This window comes from Coenobita brevimanus, chromosome 54 (assembly GCF_032717465.1).
Source record: "Coenobita brevimanus isolate Jiangsu-jjx chromosome 54, ASM3271746v2, whole genome shotgun sequence".
Taxonomy (NCBI): domain Eukaryota; kingdom Metazoa; phylum Arthropoda; class Malacostraca; order Decapoda; family Coenobitidae; genus Coenobita; species Coenobita brevimanus.
The window spans coordinates 28,524,299-28,546,326 of record NC_137007.1 but is presented as its reverse complement, the minus strand read 5'-3'; the positions used below and the strand labels follow the sequence as shown (position 1 = coordinate 28,546,326).

General features: G+C 43.0%; 1 protein-coding gene across 1 annotated transcript in view; it reads right to left on the bottom strand.

Moving 5' to 3' along the window:
* Nucleotides 1-22,028, bottom strand: part of LOC145400934 (protein zer-1 homolog) — a 397,151-nt gene that overhangs the window by 314,475 nt on the left and 60,648 nt on the right. The window contains exon 3 of the mRNA XM_080273299.1: nt 19,774-19,939. Coding sequence (XP_080129425.1) covers nt 19,774-19,939 — 166 coding nt within the window. The remainder of the gene's footprint in view (nt 1-19,773; nt 19,940-22,028) is intronic.

Sequence of the window (22,028 nt, the reverse complement as noted above, 5' to 3'; positions counted from 1 at the left end):
ATCCTTAAAGACCTCTCCTTCTACTTTCAGTTCGGTGATTCCTTCCTTTTGTTTCAGTTTGCCATTAACAAATTTATAAAACAGTTTGGGTTCATCCTTGCATTTGTCTATTATACCTTTTTCAAAATTCCTTTCTTCTTCTCTACGTATTCTTGTGTATTCATTTCTAGTTCTTTTATATTCTTCCTTTGTTCTGTTGTTACCTCTTTTTCTCCAATTGTTCCACGCCTTATCTCTCTCTTTTTTGCTATCATACACCTTCTATTAAACCACTCCTTTTTCCTGTTTCCTTTCCCTCTTACTCTTGGTACAAATTTTTCCATTCCCAAATTACAGAGGTCTAGAAAGGTATCCCACTTCCACTGTATCTCTGTTGTTTCTCTGAATTTTCTCCAATCCGCATTTTCAAAAAAGTTTCTCAATCCTGTAAAATTTGCTTTCCCAAAGATGTATCTTCCCTGTCTATGAAGCTCTTCTCTTGGCTCGACGTTCCCTATTAACATCTGGAACTCAATGACCACATGATCACTTTTTCCTAAAGGACAGAGATATTTCAATGATTCTATTACATCGGGTTCTTTGGTGAACAGTAAATCTAACCTTGCTGGTGTGTCCTCACCTCGAAACCGTGTCTCTTCTTTGACCCACTGCGTCATCACATCATTCATTATTATATTTAATAACATAGTGCCCCACGAATCCTCGCCGCCTCCTGAGTACCATTCCTCCCAGTTCACCTCTTTACAGTTAAAGTCACCCACCAAATTTATATTATTGCTTTTCTCAATTATTTTTTGCAAATAGCTAGCCATATCTGACAACATCTCATGGTATTCGTCATCCTTCCATGCTCTCGTCTTTGGGGGAACATACACTACCGCCATATCTCTCTTAACATTCTCTCCAGTTTCTAATTTCATATATATCACTTCAGCCCTGCCTTCTCCCATTTCCACAGTATCTACATTTATGTTGTTCTTCACTGCTATCATCACTCCTCCTCCCTTTTTTTCTTTTCTGTCTTTTCTCCACAGTTTGTATTTACCATCTCCCAAATGAACATCAATATCTTCTCTTAATTTGGTCTCTAAAAAGCACATGACATCAGGTTCATGTTCTCTCAAGAAATCGTTAATTTCGATCCTTGTCGATATGAAACCATCAACATTAGTATATATCACCTTCAAATTATTTTTGACGTTTTTAATACCCTCTTCTCTCCTACTCTCTGTCCGTACCACTTCCTCAACTTCTGATCTTTCACAGCCATCCCCCTTAGTTTCCTTCACTTCTATTTCCTTAAATACCACTTCCTTACTTTCATATCCAATACTCTCCAAAAAAAAAGTATTACATTCTTCCTGTGTGTGTGTGTGTGTGTGCAGATTCCCTTTATCTCTCTCTCTCTCTCTCTCTCGTGTGTGTGTGTGTGTGTGTGTGTGTGTGTGTGTGTGTGTGTGTGTGTGCAGATTCTTTCTCTCTCTCTCTCTCTCTCGTGTGTGTGTGTGTGTGTGTGTGCAGATTCCTTCTCTCTCTCTCTCTCTCTCTCTCTCTCTCTCTCTCTCTCTCTCTCGTGTGTGTGTGTGTGTGTGTGTGTGTGTGCAGATCCCTTAGCACCTGGTGTGGGGATGGCGGCGTCACAGGAGGGTAGGGCCTGTTTGGTGTTATAGTACTTTCTGATAGGGTAGGCACATGTCCCACCAGAATGCTCCTCTATTTTTCCCATTGATTCTTAACTTCACACTTCGACATTTCACTTTTCGCGCAGTTTTGGCGGAACATCCAAGCAGCGAAAAACAATGAACCACTGTATATATACATATATATATATATATATATATATATATATATATACATACATATGTATGTCTGATCTGGTATCATCAATGATTCAAAGGCTTGACGCTGTCCTCGCAGCAGGTGGTGCTTATACAAAGTATGAAATAAAGACAATATCCTATTTCATTTACCAGAACTCTGAGATCACTAGGAATGGATAACAGGGGATCCCTCTCTGAAGTTCATTGATATCAATTACCTGCAATAAAAGGAAACACCTTACATCTTACCTCCATCCCTCTGCAGGTTAGTCGATCGTTCTGTTCTAAATTATTCTGTCATACTCATACGTCTTCTGCATCGTAAAATCACGAATACTCCAATTAATTTCACCTATTATAGCAGTTGTAATCTCTTAATATATTTCGCTAAGGCATAATGTCAATAATTGGCAATACTGTATATGCAAAGCACTGCTTCGTTTAGAGTAAACCAGGGTTACAAACGAACCCCATGCTCATACAATATTTTCCAGATTTCGTCGTCCGTTGCCTCGATATGGCTCGTTTCACTTTGTGAAGATACTTTTTTGTATGACTGTACAGTGCCCCCTCCTTACTTTGCTAGTGTTTTTTGGCATATTCTGACATCAGAACATACACAGAATTATCCAAAATAATTTTCAACACCAAGAAAACCTTCCCCAAAAACACTGAAAATCAAAAAAACACCCTACCTAAACACTACTGGATGTACAGTGCCCCTCCTTATTTTGGCACTGCTTTCCAGTCATTCTGGCATATTCTGACATCAAAACATACATTGTATTATCCAAAATAATTTTCTATCTATCTATCTATCTATAGCCCGACGCCCTAATCCCGCAAAGGGTGGCCGCAGACAAAACGCCTCCAAGTCGCTCTGTCACCCACCATTTGACTACCCTCCCCCCGACTCATCCCTCCCTCCCTCATATACCTCTCAACTCCATCCCTCCACCTCATCCTCGGTCTACCTCTCCCTCTCCGTCCCTCCACCTCACCTACATACACCCTCTTAGTCAGTCTTTCATTCTCCATTCTCTCCACATGTCCAAACCACCTCAGTGTATTTCTCCTAATCTTCTCAACCACATCCACATCCACCCCACAGCATTCCTTCACTTCTTCATTCGTCAACCTGTCCCTCCACATGCTCCTCTCAAGTAACTCATTTCCACTGCTCTCACTCTTGACTTGTTCCCCTCTTGCAAGGTCCATGCCTCACTTCCATACATCAGGGTAGGGATCACAATACTATCATGCAGTGACTTCTTAACTTCCATACTCACCTCCCTATTTCTCATCACTGCTTTCAGTGTACCAACAACCTTCCTTCCCTGCTGTACCCTTTCACGCACTTCATCCCTCAAAGTTCCATCTTTACTCATCCCACTACCCAAGTACTTGAATGCCCTCACATTCTCCATATCCTCACCATCCAACCTCACTGCACACTCTGTGACTTCATTCCTCTCAAACACCATAACTTTACTTTTGTTTATATTAACTTTCAGATTCCTCCTCCTACACACTGTCCCAAATTCATTCACCAACCCTTGTAACTCCCATTCATCTTCACTCAACAGTACTGAATCATCAGCAAACAGCAACACCGGAAGCTTCCAAATCTCACCCTCATTCATTAGAGCCACCCCCACATCCACTGCCCTACCCTGCACCTCCTTTACAACCCCATCCATGTATATATTAAACAGCCATGGAGACATCACACAACACTGTTTCAGTCCCACACTGAGATCAAAGAACTCACTCAGCTCACCATCCACTCGCACCATAACCCTAGCTCCCTCGTACATACTCTTCACAGCACTCAACAATTTCCCCTCCACTCCATATATTCTTAATACCTTCCACATACCTTGCCTATCTATTCTGTCATAAGCTTTCTCCAAGTCCATGAAGGCAGCATACACTTTCCTTCCCTTCTCTAGATACTTCTCCACTAAACATCTTAGAACAAATATCTGATCTACACACCCTTTTCCCTTCCTAAATCCCCCTTGTTCTTCTCCAACTAGCTCCTCTGTCATATGCCTAACCCTATCAATGAGTATTCTACCATATATTTTACCAGTCACACTAAGCAGGCAAATACCCCTATGGTTACCATACCAAGAAAACCATGCAAAAAAAAAAACACACTAAACACCAAAAAACACTACCTAAACACTACTGTACGTACAGTACCCCACCTATTTTTGGCACTACTTTTGGGTCATTCTGCCATATTGTGACCTCAAAACACACATAGGAATATCCTAAATAAATTTTAGCACCATGGACTCTATGAGAGAAACCTAAAGTTACCTGTCAAAAAACATTTGGTTGGGGTACTTACCACCCAGTGCACCACCACCAGGCATCGTAACTGGCCACCTCCAGCACATGTATAATTGTATCGAGTGGTCTAGTGGCAAACAGCAGCGCCTAACAAAAGTCTGGAAACTCCTCCTCCTCATCAACCTCAACCTGCTGGAGGTGGGCAATGACTGGTGATGTGCTGTGCGGTGATGGTGGCCTACCCACCTCAGGAGACTCCGAAGACAGCCGCAAACTTACGTCCAACGAAGACTCAACGGCTGTCGACGTGCTCGGTTGCTGGTCCAAAGGTGATGGCAAGAAACAAGCTGGTGGTGGTAGTGATGGTGGTGGTGAGAATGGACTGGCACTCATGGGGGTTGCAGGTTTGAAGAATGTGAAGAATGAGTTGATCCTGGTCTGACAATAGGACCGACGATTCTGCCGGAGGATGACAGCGTCCCGGACTCCCCGCAACTCCATTGCCAGGCGGAGCAGCACCAACTCCCTGTCACAGTGCAGGTGCTCAGCATACCCCAGCACCCTCCAGGTAACAACGGAAGACACTGAGACAAGGGATTGAAGGAGTTGCGGAGGGCTGCGAGTCAGGGTCCTCATCCTCATTCTCGTCGGTCCTGCTGTCCTCTTCCATGCCCGCAGAGGCAGCAGCGGTGATCTCATCAGACATGGTCTGGCAACCAGGATCGCTGCCGTCATCGTCCAGCCAATCCCGCACGTCATCGACATCCACCTGCTCTCCTGCTGTTCTCAGGCAACTGTGGAAATCATCCACGTCAAACCCCTCAAAGTCGTGCTGTGCATTGATTCCCTGCAGGAGATGAGACCAAATGCTCTCAAGATTTTTAAGAGAGACTTCCTTCCAAGCGTTCGCCCAGTTGAACACTGCAGACTTCAGGTCTGCTCCCCACGTGTCCTCGACCGCGTCCTCATCCTCCAGTACCACCATCACCTAATTCAGGAACCTCCTTAGGTACAGTCTCTTCGCAGCCACAAAAACATCCTGGTCCATTGGTTGAATCAAAGCAGTCATATTAGGAGGCATAAACATGCACCTAATCCGCCCGTCAAAAGCAACCAAATCCTTCGCAGATGGATGCCCAGGGACATCGTCCAGGAGCAGGAGCAACTTTATCTGGTTGCAAGCGATTCCAAGGACTTTCATTTGATAACGAATAACCTCCTAGACGAAATGTCTGTGGAACCAATCTCTGAAGATCTTAGTGGTAAACCAGGCCTTCAAAGAATGGTACCACACAAGAGGCAGGCTATCCATCAACCCACAGAGACAATGTGGTCATTTTGCACAACCAACAATGGGTTTGAGATGGTGCGTCCTGTTAGCACTGGCACAGCAAAAACGGAGACATGTTGTTTAGACAACTTCGACCAGGCACAGTCTTCTCCCTTTCCTCTGCCAGGGTGTGTGGGCAAGAAGCAGTAGAACAGATCAGTTTCATCAGCGTTATAGAATTGACCTAGGGCAAGGGCCTCATCCTTGATCAGGGACTGCACTTTCTGGCAAAGGGTGTCTACTTCCTCTGCTGCTGCGTTCAAGGCCTCGCCATGTGCCTTACAGCCAGTACGTCCATGGTGAAGCTTGAAGCGAAAGAGCCATCCCTCGGATGTCTTAAGTCCTGCACGTTGTGTAGGCGTGCAAACTTCTTGACAGCAGCCTTCACCTCGGTCCCACGCACTAGCACCCCAGCACCATGTTGCTGACGAAACCACATCAATGTCAACCGGTCGATAATGGCAAGCCAGGCCTGGGCCATTACCTTCCTGTCATCTAGACATGTCCATACTGTGTAAGCTTGTCACGTGAATTCTTGATATCCAACAATGTTGAACGGACTGGATCATATTCGCGAAGAAAGCGTCCTGTGGTCTAGCCTACGTCAACCTTGCCCAACATCTCACATTTCTTCTCCAGATTCAGAATTTTCCTCTTCCGCTTCTCAGGTAGTGGTGTGGCCATCACCACACACACGAGAATACAGCTGAGCAGGGTCACAACCTGAAGAAGGTAGGGAACTACCACAAACACAACCGCAATCACAGCCATTGTTGCAAGCGTTACCATTCACGAGGGACAGAAAGGCAGGAACCAAGGTGCAGCTTCTGTTTGCTGGCAAGCAGTATAGCACTACCATATCGTGCCCAAAAGCTGCTTTTGAGCACAGAGGAAGCAAGATGCAGCAAACTGACACCAGCATATAAGGTTCACTTCCGTTTCCCCAGGCAAGGGTTAGTACATGACGGCAACAATGTATGACTAGTGTATCACTGCATCAGGCAGCGCATGACTAATGCAGACTGCCAGGTGACTCTGACCATTTGGCAGGGAAACGGACAGGAGAGTGTGGTCGGGGATTTCCATACTAATCCCAAAGGCCAGGGGACTCCTGCCATTCGGTGTGGAGATGTAAAGGCGGTTTATAGTACATTTACTCATGGCTTACAATCTGTGTTACACGCATGGTGGGCACCGGTACCCCTCAGCCAGGAACAATGCACGCCTCTCACCTCGTCCGTTCAAAAATAACCATAGGATTTTCTCAAAAATAAGCTCAATGTGTTTCCCAGGGCAAATTTACATATGTTATCTTTACCCCTTGGGGGAAGGGAGGGTTTTCAAGAATACTCCCCGAGTATCCCTGTTTGTCGTAAAAGGCGACTAAAAGGGTTGGAGGAGGGTTAGTGCCCCTCCCCGGAAAACAACTAACTAAAAAGACAAACAATAAGCCTCGCACAAGGACTGACCAAAAGATGACGACCAAGGACTGGACAAAGGACATGGTAATTGGAACTTGGAATGTAAGGGGAGCGAATGATGAGGTGAAAGAGAGAGAGATTGTCCAGATGCTTGAGGGTGCGAAAGTTGATGTATGCGGAATAACTAAAACGAAATGGAGAGGTGAGAGTGTGAGAGAATGGGAGTATGGATGGGGTATATGTGTAGCAGTAGGTGAGAATGAGAGGGCGAAAGGAGGAGTATGTATAGTTGTGAGTAAAAGATTGAAGAAGAGCATAAGAGAGTATGGATCAGTTGGGTCAAGGATTGTGTGGGTAAGACTAAGAGTTGGAATACAAATGTGGGCGATTGTGTGTGTCTTTGCACCAATGCAAGATCGTGCAAGCAGGGTGCGAGAAGAGTTCTGGACAAATGTGGATGTGTGCATGGAAAAGTTAGGAAGGAATGAGACAGTGTTTTTGATCGGTGATATGAATGGTAAAGTAGGGAATGTGAAGGTGGATAGAATAGTTGGTGAGTGGGGTGTGCCTGCTGAGATAGATGAGAATGGCAGTGCATTAGTGGACATTTGTGCTGGGAGGGGGTTGGTGATAGCCAATACCCTCTTCAGGCACAAAATGATCCACAGGTATACATGGCGAGCGATGAGAAGGGTGGGTGGTGAACTGAATGAAAGGAAGGCAATGATTGATTATGTGTGTGTGGATGAAAGGATGCAAAAATGTGTAATGGATGCAAGAGCTTATAGAGGCTGGGGGATTGGACTTTCTGACCACTACTTGGTGGTGGCCAGAATCAAGGTCCAACTAGGATGGAGAAATAGGAGAAGGGAAGGACGGGAAGAAGAAGTATTTGTAATGAGAGTGGAAAGGTTACAAGAGGATGAGAAAAAGGAAGTATAAGAGAGAAGTGGAGGAACGATTGGACAAATATGAATTGGAGGAGATGGGGGACGTGGAAGGTGTGTGCAGGATATTTACAGAAGAAATATGTGCAGCATGTGATGTGGTGTGTGGGATGAAGAGAAGACAGAGGGGGATGAAAGGAACAGCGTGGTGGAATGAAGAGGTGAGACAGGCTGTGGCACAAAAGAAGAAAGCATACAATGAATGGATGAGAAATAGGGGCGTGGAAGAAGTTGAGAGATGGAAGAGAGAGTTATATGTAGAAAGAAAGAGTGAGGTGAAAAGATTAGTAAGAGAGAGTAAGAAGAGAGTGGATGAGGAATTTGGATGGAACTTGAGTGTAAAGTGGAGAGACTGTAAGAAAATGTTCTGGAAAGAGGTGAAGAGAGTAAGACAGGGTGGAAATGAAGTTAGCAGGGGAGTGAAACATAAAAATGGTCGATTACTAGTGGAGAAGGGAGAAAAAGTGAGCAGATGGAGAGAACACTTCAAGGAATTGTTGAATATAGAGGATGGAAGGAATGTGAGTATAAGTGGTTGGGGAATGGCTGGGAGAAGGAGGGAGGTGAGAAGACAGGAAGAAATCAGTAGGATAGAAGTTGTGGAAGCAATGAAGTAAGTTAAATTGGGGAACGCCCCAGGAATTGATGGAGTATGTGATGAAATGCTGAAGCATGGGGGAGAGATAGTAGTAGAATGGATGTGGAAAATGTGCAGATTGGCCTGGGATGAAGGTAGAGTCCCGGAGGATTGGAAGTCAGGTATAATTATTCCCTTGTACAAAGGAAAAGGGGAAAAAGAAGTGTGTGGTAATCATAGGGGCATCTGTCATCTTAGTATAATAGGAAAAGTGTATGGTAGGATACTTATTGACAAAGTTAGAGAAAGAACAGAGGAATTAGTTGGAGAAGAACAGGGAGGCTTTAGGAAGGGAAAAGGTTGTGTAGATCAGATATTCATTCTTAGATCTTTAGTGGAAAAGTTTCTAGAAAAGGGAAAGAAGTTGTATGCGGTTTTCATGGATTTGGAGAAAGCATATGACAGGGTGGATAGACAAGGATTGTGGAAAGTATTAAGAATATATGCAGTAGATGGGAAATTGTTGAATGCTATGAGGAGTATGTATGATGGTGCTAAGGCTGCAGTGCGTGTGGATGGTGAACTAAGTGAATTTTTCTCTTTGAAGGTTGGGTTGAAACAGGGATGTGTCATGTCTCCATGGTTGTTCAATCTGTACATGGATGGGGTAATAAAAGAGGTACAAAGTAGGGTAGTGGATGTTGGAGTGGCCCTGGTGAGAGAGGGTAGTGTTTGGAAACTTCCTGTACTGCTGTTTGCACATGATACTGTGTTGTTGAGTGAAGACGAAGGAGAGCTGCAAGGCTTGGTGGATGAGATTGGGCGAGTGTGTAAGAAACGGAATCTAAGGGTGAATGTAGGGAAGAGTAAAGTGATGGTCTTAGAGAGAGGCGAAGTCAGTGAATGTACAGCGAGGTTGGATGATGAGGAATTGGAAAATGTGAGTACATTTAAGTACTTGGGTAGTGTGATGAGTAAGGATGGAGGTTTGGAGGGTGAAGTGCTTGAAAGGATACAGCAGGGAAGAAAGGTTGCTGGTTCCTTGAAAGCAGTGATAAGAAGTAGGGAAGTGAGCATGGAAGTGAAAAAGTTACTACATGACAGTATTGTGATACCAACTCTAACGTATGGAAGTGAAGCTTGGACATTGCTGGAAGGACACAAGTCAAGAGTAAGAGCAGTGGAAATGAGTTATTCAAGAGGAGCCTGTGGAGTCACATGGAGAGAGAGGCTGACAAACGAGGATATAAAGGAGCATTGTGGTGTGGATGTGGATGTGATAGGAAGGGTTAGGAGGAATACACTGAGGTGGTTTGGCCATGTGGAGAGGATGGAGGGTGAAGGACTGACGAAGAGAGTGTATGTGAGTGAGGTGGAGGGGGGAAGAGGGAGGGGGAGGCCGAGGATGAGATGGAGGGATAGGGTGGAGAGGTATCTGAGAGAGGGGGGTGTGAGTTGGGAGAAGGGCAGTGAAATGGCGGGGGACACGGCGATGTGGAGGCGATTTGTTTGTGGCCACCCCGAACAGGATTGAGGCGTCTGGCAATAGATAGATAGATAGATAGATCTTTACCTAACTTAACCAAACCTAACCTATCCCATTAGGGCTGCTTGGCTACTGTGGCTGACTGTGGCATTGAAACGAATACCCATACCAAATGGAAGTGTATTGAACAGTACTGTACATACACATACAGTAAAAGTCCAATATTTCAGCATCCAATTCCCCGGCAAGTCTGACATTTCGGCAGTTTTGAGAAATAGTCCCATTTACGAAAATCTCCGATCGTTCGGCAGATTCTCCAATTTTTTTCGTCAGTCTTGAAATTCTCCATGAGGCTCGCCAGCTAGCTACCCGCCTTTACCCGCCTTAGTGAGTGAGATAGTGAAAGTGATGGAATGAGTCTACCACTGCCATGAAGCTCAGAGGCTAGCTCTTTCTCCTATAGCATAAAGAGAGGACAAACATGTAGTGAGTCTAGCATGGGAAAGAGAATCTGTTTCGCCATTCTTCCGCCATTCTTCCGAGTTGTTGCCGTGCTGCTGCGACTTCTCTTGATTCTTCTGTGTGCTTTGTGAACTTCGTACCGAAATACCTCTGAAATTACTATTCGAGTGTGCTGTAAGCACCGTAACATCAGACAGGAGCTTTGTAACACCTGAGTGGACCAGCCGTGTGTTGTGAACAGTATAAACATCTTCTGCGTGCTTTGAAAATGGCCTCCACGTGTGGAAAGTTAACTGATGTTAGCAAGAAGCGTACACATAAGATGTTGAGTATTGCTCGGAAAATTGAGCTGTTGAAAAAATTAGAGGCTGGCATGAGTAGGAAACAGATTATGGATGAGTTTAACGTAAGCTCCTCTGCTCCCTCCTCTCCATCACCAACAGCAGTCTCTGAACCTCAAGCTCTACTGCCGCAGCAACAGGGAGAAGAGTCCTTAGAGCCTGTTGCAGGACCCTCTACTGCTGGGGACTTCTTCCAGCAGTAGCAGACTCCAATCAACCCCTTCTATTGTACATATGTAAATAAGGACCCTACTATAAGTTTAGGTAAGTGCATGTGAACTTGTAGGCCTACTGAACCATTACATTTATATACAGTATGTTCACTAATTTCTTTATTTTTCATATTCATGTATAGTACTGTAGTCATTACAGTACAGTAATCCCGCATATTTCGCGGTAGTTACGTTCTTGTAACCCCCGCGAAAAGTCAATTCCGCGAATACTCTATTAACAATTGAATCTTACACTTGTGTCCACCATGCTGCCCATCACACAGTCCATGTCCATACTGATTGCGAGACAATTCGCCGTCAGACAATTCCCCGTCAAAACATGGACGATTCCCCTTCAGAACAATTCGCACCCTGGACGATTCCCCGCCATTCTATAAATATACTAATCAATACTTTTATCAATATACTTATTATTAATTAATCAATACTTTAATAACTATATTTCAGGGGGATCCAGCAAAGACTATGTTCAGTAATGTAGGTTCTGGATATTATTTATTAGTTGCTCCTTTAGTCAATAATTAACTTGTTTCTTCCTCGCTGTAGTCGCCTTTGAATTATATTCTAGCGTCACCCATAGCTATCTTCATTAATGAAGGCGAATTGTTATGTGTTTGTTGTGACTGCGAATTGTCCCGAAACCTCCATACTCATCCTGAAATACCTTCTTACAAGATTGAAAGCACATACTCCATTATGAAGGAAAAACGTAAACACCGTACTGTAATACACAATTATCTACACATTTATTCACAAAACAGTACAAAATAAAAAGATGCATTAACTGGTGATAGCAAACACTCCCATGGTCGTTTCTTAGCTTGTCCAGTAACACAATTTTCTCTGCTAAGGTCATAACTTTTCTTGATCGTTTTGTCACTTTGAGTTCTTACTAATTGTATTATTAGCCTTTGGTGAGGCTGGCTTACGTCCTGGGGCCATGTGCAAAGCAAGTGGGAGGCAAGAGGCTCATATCATAGTGCGGTTGCAAGTACACCAGTCTCGTGAGGCAGTCAGGCGTGGACTGAAGAATGCGAGGCAGAGAGCAGTGTTGCCATACCCAAACAACGAAATTATGCTAGGGCAGTGAAAAAATTATGCTAGATTGAGCAAATTTGTTCCAAGTAAAAAATGAATTATGCTAACCTGAAGCTAAATGATAAAATTCTATACATATTCGTGCAACATATTAAAGATGTATTGTTTACTATGAAAATATTAAAATGAACCTACATACAGTAAGAGGGTAAATATCGGTTTTCTGCCCAAACTGCTTTTTCCCACGAACCTTACGTTTTTCTGATGGATTTTGATGTGATTCATTCGATTTTGAGCATCATTTCCGTCGGAAATAACCAGATTTTGAGATATGACCCCCCCCATCCCCCTGCAATAATGGGGGATCTTTGGGGAATCGGGGGTTATAGGGAGGGGGGGAAACACAGAAAATGGTCATTTCCGACTGAAATGAAGCTGAAAATCGAATGAATTATACCAAAATCCATTGGAAAAACCTAGGTTTCATGGGTAAAGTACAAAGCTCAAACTTATCCTAACCTAACCTAACCGAACCAAACCGAACCTAACCTAAAACCTAACCTAACCTAATCCAACCTAACCTAACCTAACCTAATCCAACCTAACCTAACCTAACCTAATCCAACCTAACCTAACCTAACCTAATCCAACCTAACCTAACCTAACCTAATCCAACCTAACCTAACCTAACCTAATCCAACCTAACCTAACCTAACCTAATCCAACCCAACCAAGCCCAAACTGAAAGTAACCAACTATTCAAACATCTTCTTACCTTATTCGTCTCTCCCTCTCTCTCTCTCTCTCTCTCTGATTTGTAGCTTTTATAAAATTATTCCAAAAATATTCCATTCCATTCTATATTATGCTAGAATGATTCTAAAACTTCTAATATGCTAAAAAATATTCCAGACTCGAAAATTTGATCAAAATTATGCTAAAAGAATAAAATTATGCTAGATATGGTAACACTGGCAGAGGGGCCGCGGGAAAGGGACAGAGGGTGGCGTGAGTTTACCGCGCTACAATTGGAAGTTGCAGGAATTTCAAATTTTTTGTTTTCTGTATATTCAAGGATATTTTAGTTGAACTTATTAATGCTAAGAAAATCCGCGAGAGGGCAAAACCGTAGACAAAAAATCCGCAAAAAATGCGGGATTACTGTATTGTACAGTATCAAACAGTATACAGTACTCTCTCCAAACACATTTGTAACGATATGAGTAATGATGATAGTGTTCACCGAAACATATAAGGTACTGAGTGGGTAGGGTTTTCGATAATTCGGCAATTTTGATATTTCGGCACTTGCCTGGTCCCATAGATGCCGAAAAATCGGACTTCTACTGTATATGGTACTGTACTCTGTACAGTACTATCATATGCATTGGTAGAGAAATTACTGTACTGATACTGTAATCATATCAGGGGATGGAATCTCTCTCTCTCTCTCTTTCTCTCGCTGTGTGTGTGTGTGTGTGTGTGTGTGTGTGTGTGTGTATTTACCTACTTTACCTAATTGTGATATACAGGAAATGAGCTACGCTCGTGGGGTCCCGTCTCCGTTTCTCAATAAGTCAAATTTAGCTTTAAACTTGTTCAAGTTTTTAGACTGGACAATCTCTTTGTCCAGGCTATTCCACAGGTCTATACATCTATAAGGAAAACTATATTTCTTGATATCCTTCAAGCAGCTTGGCTTCTTCAGTTTCATTCCGTGTCCTCTTGTTACTCTCTTATCCCATAAAAACAGATCTTCTTTGTCAATTTTATCTACTCCCATCATGGTCCTGAACACTGCAATCATGTCGCCTCTCTTTCTTCTTTCTTCTACGGAAGGCAACTCCAGCTTTTCCAGCCTCTCTCTGTACAACAGATCTGACAGATTGGGGATCATTTTGGTTGCTGTTCTTTGTATTCTCTCAAGCTTGTTTCTTAAGTTCTCTGTCTTTATTTTCCAAATAATTACACTTAATGCTTTCCAACTTCACTTCACTATTTTCACATGCACCGAGGAAACACAAACTGCAATAACACTTCACTGTTTGCCAACAACATTTCATTATTTTGACAAGTACCAAAAATATACAAACTGCACTGCACTGCAGTGACACTGCACTACACTCAAACTGAACTGAAAACCGACTGAAACTGCTCTAGTCTCTTTCCCATCCTTGTGTAAGCTTCCAATATTCTAGAGTGTTATATACTTTTCCACAGGTCTCATGTATTTCCAAGAAAGCAAAGGTTACAACAGTTACCAACTCAGACATGTTCAAAACATGCCAGAGTTTTCTTATACTGCATAACACTCTAAATTATTTAGCATACAAACTTAAATTACATAATTTAACAAGCAATCACATAAATAAAACATTATAGAGAAAATGAGTATAAAAACTAATGTACAACTTACAAAATACCTCCACTCACAAACAGCAGGCTAATTGGAAACTTAGACACGCAACAGTAAAATACCAGAAACAATGGGAAACTTCCAGACTACCTAACTAGCAAAGCCCACTTGTCAAAAAAAAATATATATATATATATATATATATATATACCTATATATATCTATCTATCTATCTATTGCCAGACGCCTCAATCCCGCTTGGGGTGGCCACAAACAAATCGCCTCCATGTCGCCCTGTCCCCCGCCATTTCACTCCCCTGCTCCCAACTCACACCCCCCTCTCTCATATACCTCTCCACCCCATCCCTCCATCTCATCCTCCCCCTCCCCCTCCCTCTTCCCCCCTCCACCTCACTCACATACACTCTCTTCGTCAGTCTTTCACCCTCCATTCTCTCCACATGGCCAAACCACCTCAGTGTGTTCCTCATAACGCTTCCTATCACATCCACATCACAATGCTCCTTTATATCCTCATTCGTCAGCCTGTCTCTCCACGTGACTCCACAGGCTCCTCTCAAATAACTCATTTCCACTGCTCTTACTCTTGACTTGTGTCCTTCCAACAATGTCCAAGCTTCACTTCCATACGTTAGAGTTGGTATCACAATACTGTCATGTAGTAACTTTTTCACTTCCATGCTCACTTCCCTGTTTCTTATCACTGCTTTCAAGGAACCAGCAACACTTCTTCCCTGCTGTACCCTTTCAAGCACTTCACCCTCCAAACCTCCATCCTTACTCATCACACTACCCAAATACTTAAATGTACTCACATTTTCCAATTCCTCACCATCCAACCTCGCTGTACATTCACTAACTTCACCTCTCTCAAAGACCATCACTTTACTCTTCCCTACATTCACCTTTAGGTTCCGTTTCTTACACACTCTCTCAAACTCATCCACCAAGCCTTGCAGCTCCCCTTCGTCTTCACTCAACAACACAGTATCATCAGCAAACAACAGTACAGGGAGTTTCCAAACACTATCCTCTCTCACCAGGGCCACTCCAACATCCACTACCCTACCTTGTACCTCTTTTATTACCCCATCCATGTACAGATTGAACAACCATGGAGACATGACACATCCCTGTTTCAAACCAACTTTCAAAGAGAAAAATTCACTTAGTTCACCATCCACACGCACTGCAGCCTTCGCACCATCGTACATACTCTTCACAGCATTCAACAACTTCCCATCTACTCCATATATTCTTAACACTTTCCACAATCCTTGTCTATCCACCCTGTCATATGCTTTCTCCAAATCCATGAAAGCCGCATACAACTTCTTTCCCTTCTCTAGAAACTTTTCCACTAAAGATCTAAGAATGAATATCTGATCTACACAACCTTTTCTCTTCCTAAAGCCTCCCTGTTCTTCTTTCTCTGTTCTTTCTCTAACTCTGTCTATAAGTATCCTACCATACACTTTTCCTATTATACTAAGAAGACAAATGCCCCTATGATTACCACACACTTCTTTTTCCCCTTTTCCTTTGTACAAGGGAATAATTATACCTGACTTCCAATCCTCCGGGACTCTACCTTCCTCCCAGGCCAATCTGCACATCTTCCACATCCATTCTACTACTATCTCTCCCCCATGCTTCAGCATTTCACCACACACTCCATCAATTCCTGGGGCTTTCCCCAATTTAACTTTCTTCATTGCTTCCACAACTTCTATCCTACTGATTTCTTCCTGTCTTCTCACCTCCCTCCTTCTCCCAGCCATTCCCCAGCCACTTATACTCGCATTACTTCCATCCTCTACGTTCAACAATTCCTTAAAGTGTTCTCTCCATCTGCTCACTTCTTCTCCCTTCTGCACTAGTAATCTACCATTTTTATCTTTCACTCCCCTGCTAACTTCACTTCCACCCTGTCTTACTCTTTTCACTTCTCTCCAGAACATTTTCTTACAGTCCCTCCACTTTACACTCAAATTCCTTCCAAATTCCTCATCCACTCTCTTCTTACTCTCTCTTACTAATCTTTTCACCTCTCTCTTCCTTTCCACATATAACTCTCTCTTCCGCCTCTCAACTTCTTCCACGCCCCTATTTCTCATCCATTCATTGTATGCTTTCTTCTTTTGTGCCACAGCCTGTTTCACCTCTTCATTCCACCACGCTGTTCCTTGCACCCCCCTCCGTCTTCTCTTCCTTCCACACACCACATCACATGCTGCACATATTTCTTCCGTAAATATCTTACACACACCTTCCACGTCTCCCATCTGCTCCAATTCATATTTGCCCAATCGTTCCTCCACTTCTCTCTTATACTCTGCCTTTTTCTCATCCTCTTGTAACCTTTCCACTCTCCTTGCAACTACTCCTTCCTCTCGTCTTTCCCTTCTTCTATTCCTCCATCTTACTTGCATCCTAATTCTGGCCACCACCAAGTAGTGGTCAGAAAGTCCACTCCCCCAACCTCTATACACTCTTGCATCCTTTACACATCTTCGCATCCTTTCATCCACACACACATAATCAATCATTGCCTTCCTTTCATTCAGTTCACCACCCACCCTTCTCATCACTCGCCATGTATACCTGTGGATCATTTTATGCCTGAAGAGGGTATTGGCTATCACCAACCCCCTCCCAGCACAAATGTCCACTAACGCACTCCCATTCTCATCTATCTCAGCAGGCACACCCCACTCACCAACTATTCCATCCACCTTCACATTACCAACTTTACCATTCATATCACCAATCAAAAACACTCTCTCATTCCTTCCAAACTTTTCCATGCACACTTCCACATTTGTCCAGAACTCTTCTCTCACTCTTCTAGCACGATCTTGCGTTGGCGCATACACACACACAGTTGCCCACATTTGTATCCCAACTTTCAACTTTACCCACACAATCCTTGACCCAACTGATCCATACTGTCTTATGCTCTTCTTCCATCTTTTACTCACAACTATACACACTCCTTCCTTTGCCCTCTCATTCTCGTCTACTCCTGCACATATACCCCATCCATACTCCCATTCTCTCACACTTTCTCCTCTCCATTTTGTTTCAGTTATTCCACATACATCCACTTTCGCACCCTCAAGCACCTGGACAATCTCTCTCTCTTTCACCTCATCATTCGCTCCTCTTACATTCCATGTACTCATTACCAAGTCCTTTGTCCAGTCCTGGGTCGTCATCGTTTGGTCAGTCCTTGTCCGAGGCTTCTTGTTTGTTTTTTTAGTTAGTTGTTTTCCGGGGAGGGGCACTAACCCTCCGCCAACCCTTTTAGTCGCCTTTTACGACAAGCAGGGATACTGGGGGAGTATTCTTGAAAACCCCCCTACCCCCAGGGACCAGGCAAGTGCCGAAAAATCAAAATTGCCGAATTATCAAAAACCCTACCCACTCAGTACCTTATATGTTTCGGTGAACACTATCATCACTACTCATATCATTACAAATGTGTTTGGAGAGAGTACTGTATACTGTTTGATACTGTACAATACTGTAATGACTACAGTACTATACATGAATATGAAAAATAAAGAAATTAGTGAATATACTGTATATAAATGTAATGATACAGTAGGCCTACAAGTTCACATGCACTTACCTAAACTTATAGTAGGTTCCTTATTTACATATGTACAATAGAAGGGGTTGATTGGAGTCTGCTACTGCTGGAAGAAGTCCCCAGCAGTAGAGGGGACGAAAAAAATCGGAAAATCTGCCGAACGATCAGAGATTTTCGTAAATGGGACTATTTCTCAAAACTGCCGAAATGTCAGATTTGCCGGGGAATTGGATGCCGAAGAATTGGACTTTTACTCTATATATAAACTTGGAGGAGTTGCTGCCTACATGAGCATTAACACAACATATAATTCACAGAAAAGTACACGTGTTTTATTGGCCATGATGTTTCTTGTCACACATTTACTGCACAGGGTTTAACCCTTTCACTATGATGATGTACAGCAGACCCTCATTATACGATGAACTGGTATGAAATGAATCATTTACATGGTGAAAAAAAGTCTGGATCTTTTTTCAATATATGATGGCATTTTCACTTATACAATCATCATGATCCTGGACAAAGCCTCACTGGTCAACGTACAATCATTATGACTGATATTTTCACTTACATGATTACCAAAATGCAAGCTTACAGCCTTTTGTTTGTTCCAAAAGCCTTTGAACTCAGTCATCATTGGGTGTGTATTAGTGTCAGTGATGGAACAATAATGTGGTGTTGGAGTTCATGCAGAAACTGAAGTGTAAAGAAGTGAAATAAGTACCAGCTTAGGTGAGTTGACATAAATTTTTCAGACTCATTATTAGTGGTAACCAGCAAGTGAAGTGCAGTAAAGTGAAAAAACTACCAGCTGAGGTGTCAAAAACTTATTTTCAGACTCTGTTGGGTAGGTGACCCTTGGCTAAAAACATATCCCTATCGAACCCATGTTACTGTATAGTGACCCGAAACACGGGAAATCATTACGTGATGGATTTTTTCTAACATCCTCATCGTTAAACAAGGGCATGCTTTACCTCCATATTTCAAATTTGCTTCTACCACATGATTTTATTCAGGTGAGACAAGCACCCTAGTAATGAAGGGGTTAATGAAGACTAATCTTCTCTCTCCAGTTTGGAATGCTTTTCCTTAACACAGCAAAACTGTCTGAAGGATGCAAGAGGCAAATGAAATGTATATCACTGGTGTGAAGTGGTTGACCCATATTAGATGGGTGTCTGCACATGCAGTCTGAGGGTACTAGGGCCAAAAAGACAGGTGTCTGCAAATGTGGTCACACCCCACCATCCCCCACCCCCCTACCACCACCCCTCATGCCCCCACACACATCTGCACCCCCCACCAACCCCCATCCCCCCTCACCCCCACCCCAACCCCCCAATCCCTCATCACCCCACCTCCATGCCCCCCACCACCACCCCACCATCCCCCAACCACCCTGCCACCACCTTCCCCCACCCCCTATCCTCCCCATCCCAATCCCCCAAATTACCTCCCACCCCAACCTCCACCCCCACCCCCACCCTCAACCATTCCCAACCATCCCCACCACCAACCATCTCTAACCACCCCCTACCCCCCCACACCCTAGCCACCACCACTCAGGTTTCTTTTCTCCCACCAATATTTAATAAGTGTCTGTATGTAAAACAGTACTGTATTTAGTTTTTGGCATTTGACTTGGCTTCCAGTCCACAGAAACAGCTGTACCACAGCCAACTTCTATATGATGATTCCAGCTTCATGATTCTCTGATACACTGTCTATAAGACAAGTTTTTTAATGGTACCACTGCCATGGTTTCCTGATGCATGGTATAAGATTGTGATACCTTACCCACACAAAGCAAAAAAGCACTGTATCTTTTCATAAACTTACATTATCTGCATCTCTGAACTCATCAAAGGTGCCATCCCCAGATAAGTTGGTACCAGAAATATCCAAACTGGTGAGACAGGGTAAGCTTGACACTAGACTTGCTAAAGTTGCATCAGGGCTTTCAAACACACCAAACTTTTGGTTTGCTTGAGAGACATCCAAGAATCTGCAAAGATAAAAAAAAATTTGAACTGCTGATTTCCTGACAAATAAAACAGTACTGACAACAAAGCACACTTTATATCTTTCTGGTAACTTTACAGTAGCTGGATTTTAACTAGTTTTAATCATGCAGATACACTGATCAATCTCTACTGCATTTCACCAACAAGTAACAATGCTATCAAATCAAAATAACCTTTCTTCTATACTACCATTTTTTTTTTTGTCAAAAGTGCCACTTCCTTCCTAAAAAATTCAACAGTCCCCACAACAAGGTTTGAAACAAAAGAATGAAAGGTACTTTTTAAAACACAAATCAAGCATTAAAATGCAGCTGAAAATAAGTTAAAAAGCATAAATGTGGAAAAATTTAAATTCATCATTCACGTATCATCTTTACCTTTTTTCCCAACTAAGGACAGGATGAAGCTAGGTCTAGAAAACAGAAGCATGAAAGAGGGAGAAGTGGAGGAACGATTGGGTAAATATGGATTGGAGCAGATGGGGGATGTGGAAAGCGCATGTAAGATATTCACAGAAGAAATATGTGCAGCATGTGAGGTGGTGTGTGAGGTGAAGAAGACGAAAGGGGGTGCAGGGAACGCCATGGTGGAATGAAGAGGTGAGACAGGCTGTGGCACATAAGAAGAAAGTATATAAGTGAGTGGATTAGAAACAGGGGCATGGAAGAAATTGAAAGACGGAAGAGTAATATGTAGAAAGGAAGAGAAAGGTGAATAGATTAGTAAGAGAGAGTATGAAGACAGAGGATGAGGAATAAGGAAAGAATTTAAGTGTAAAGTGGAGGGAATGTAAGAAAACATTCTGGAAAGAGGTTGAGAGAGTTAGACAGCGTGTCAAAGAACTTAGTCAGGGAGTGAAAGATAAAAATGGCAGATTACTAGTAGAGAAGGGAGAAAAAATGAGCAGACGGAGAGAACACTTTAAGGAATTGTTGAACATAGGGGATGAAAGTAGTGTGATTAAACAAGTGGCTGGGGAATGGCTGGGAGACGAAGGGATGTGAGAAAAGAGGAGGAGATCAGTAGGATGGAAGTTGTGGGAGCAATAAAGAAAGTCAAAATGGGGAAGGCCCCAGGAATTGATGGAGTGTGTGGTGAAATACTGAAGCACAGGGGAGAGATAGTAGTAGAATGGATGTGGATGATGTGCAGATTGGCCTGGGAGGAAGGTAGAGTCCCGGAGGATTGGAAGTCAGGTATAATTATTCCCCTGTACAAAGGAAAAGGGGAAAAAAGAAGTGTGTGGTAATCACAAGGCCATTTGTTTTCTTAGTGTAATAGGAAGAGTATACGGAAAGATACTTATTGACAGAGTTAGGGAAATAACAGAGGAATTAATTGGAGAATAACAGGGAGGTTTTAAGAAGGGAAGAGGTTGTGTAGATCAGATATTCATTCTTAGATCTTTAGTGGAAATGTTTCTGGAGAAGGGAAAGATGTATGCAGCCTATATGGATTTGGGGAAAGCATATGACAGGGTGGAGAGACAAGGATTGTGGAAAGTACTAAGACTGTATGGAGCTGATGGTAAATTGTTGAATGCTGTGAAGAGTATGTATGAAGGTGCTATGTCCACAGTGTGTGTGGACGGTGAACTGAGTGAATTTTTCTATTTGAATGTTCGATTGAAACAGGGATGTGTAATGTCTCCATGGCTGTTCAATCTGTATATGGATGGGATTATAAAAGAGATACAAGGTACGGCAGTGGATGCTGGAGTTGCCCTAATGAGAGAGGGCAATGTTTGGAAATTCCCTGTACTGTTGTTTGCAGATGATACTATGTTGTTAAGTGAAGACAAAGGGAACTGCAAGGCTTGGTGGATGAGTTTGGGATGTGTGTAAGTCACTGAATCTAAAGGTGAATGTAGGGAAGAGTAAAGTTATGGTCTTCAAGAGAAGTGAAGTCTGTGAATGTACAGTGAGGTCGGATGAGGAGGAAATGGTAAATGTGAGTGCGTTTACGTACTTGGGTAGCATGACGAGTAAGGATGCAAGTTAAGAGGACGAAGTGCTTGAAAGGGTACAACAGGGAAGAAAGGTTGCTGGTTCCTTGAAAGCAGTGGTAAGA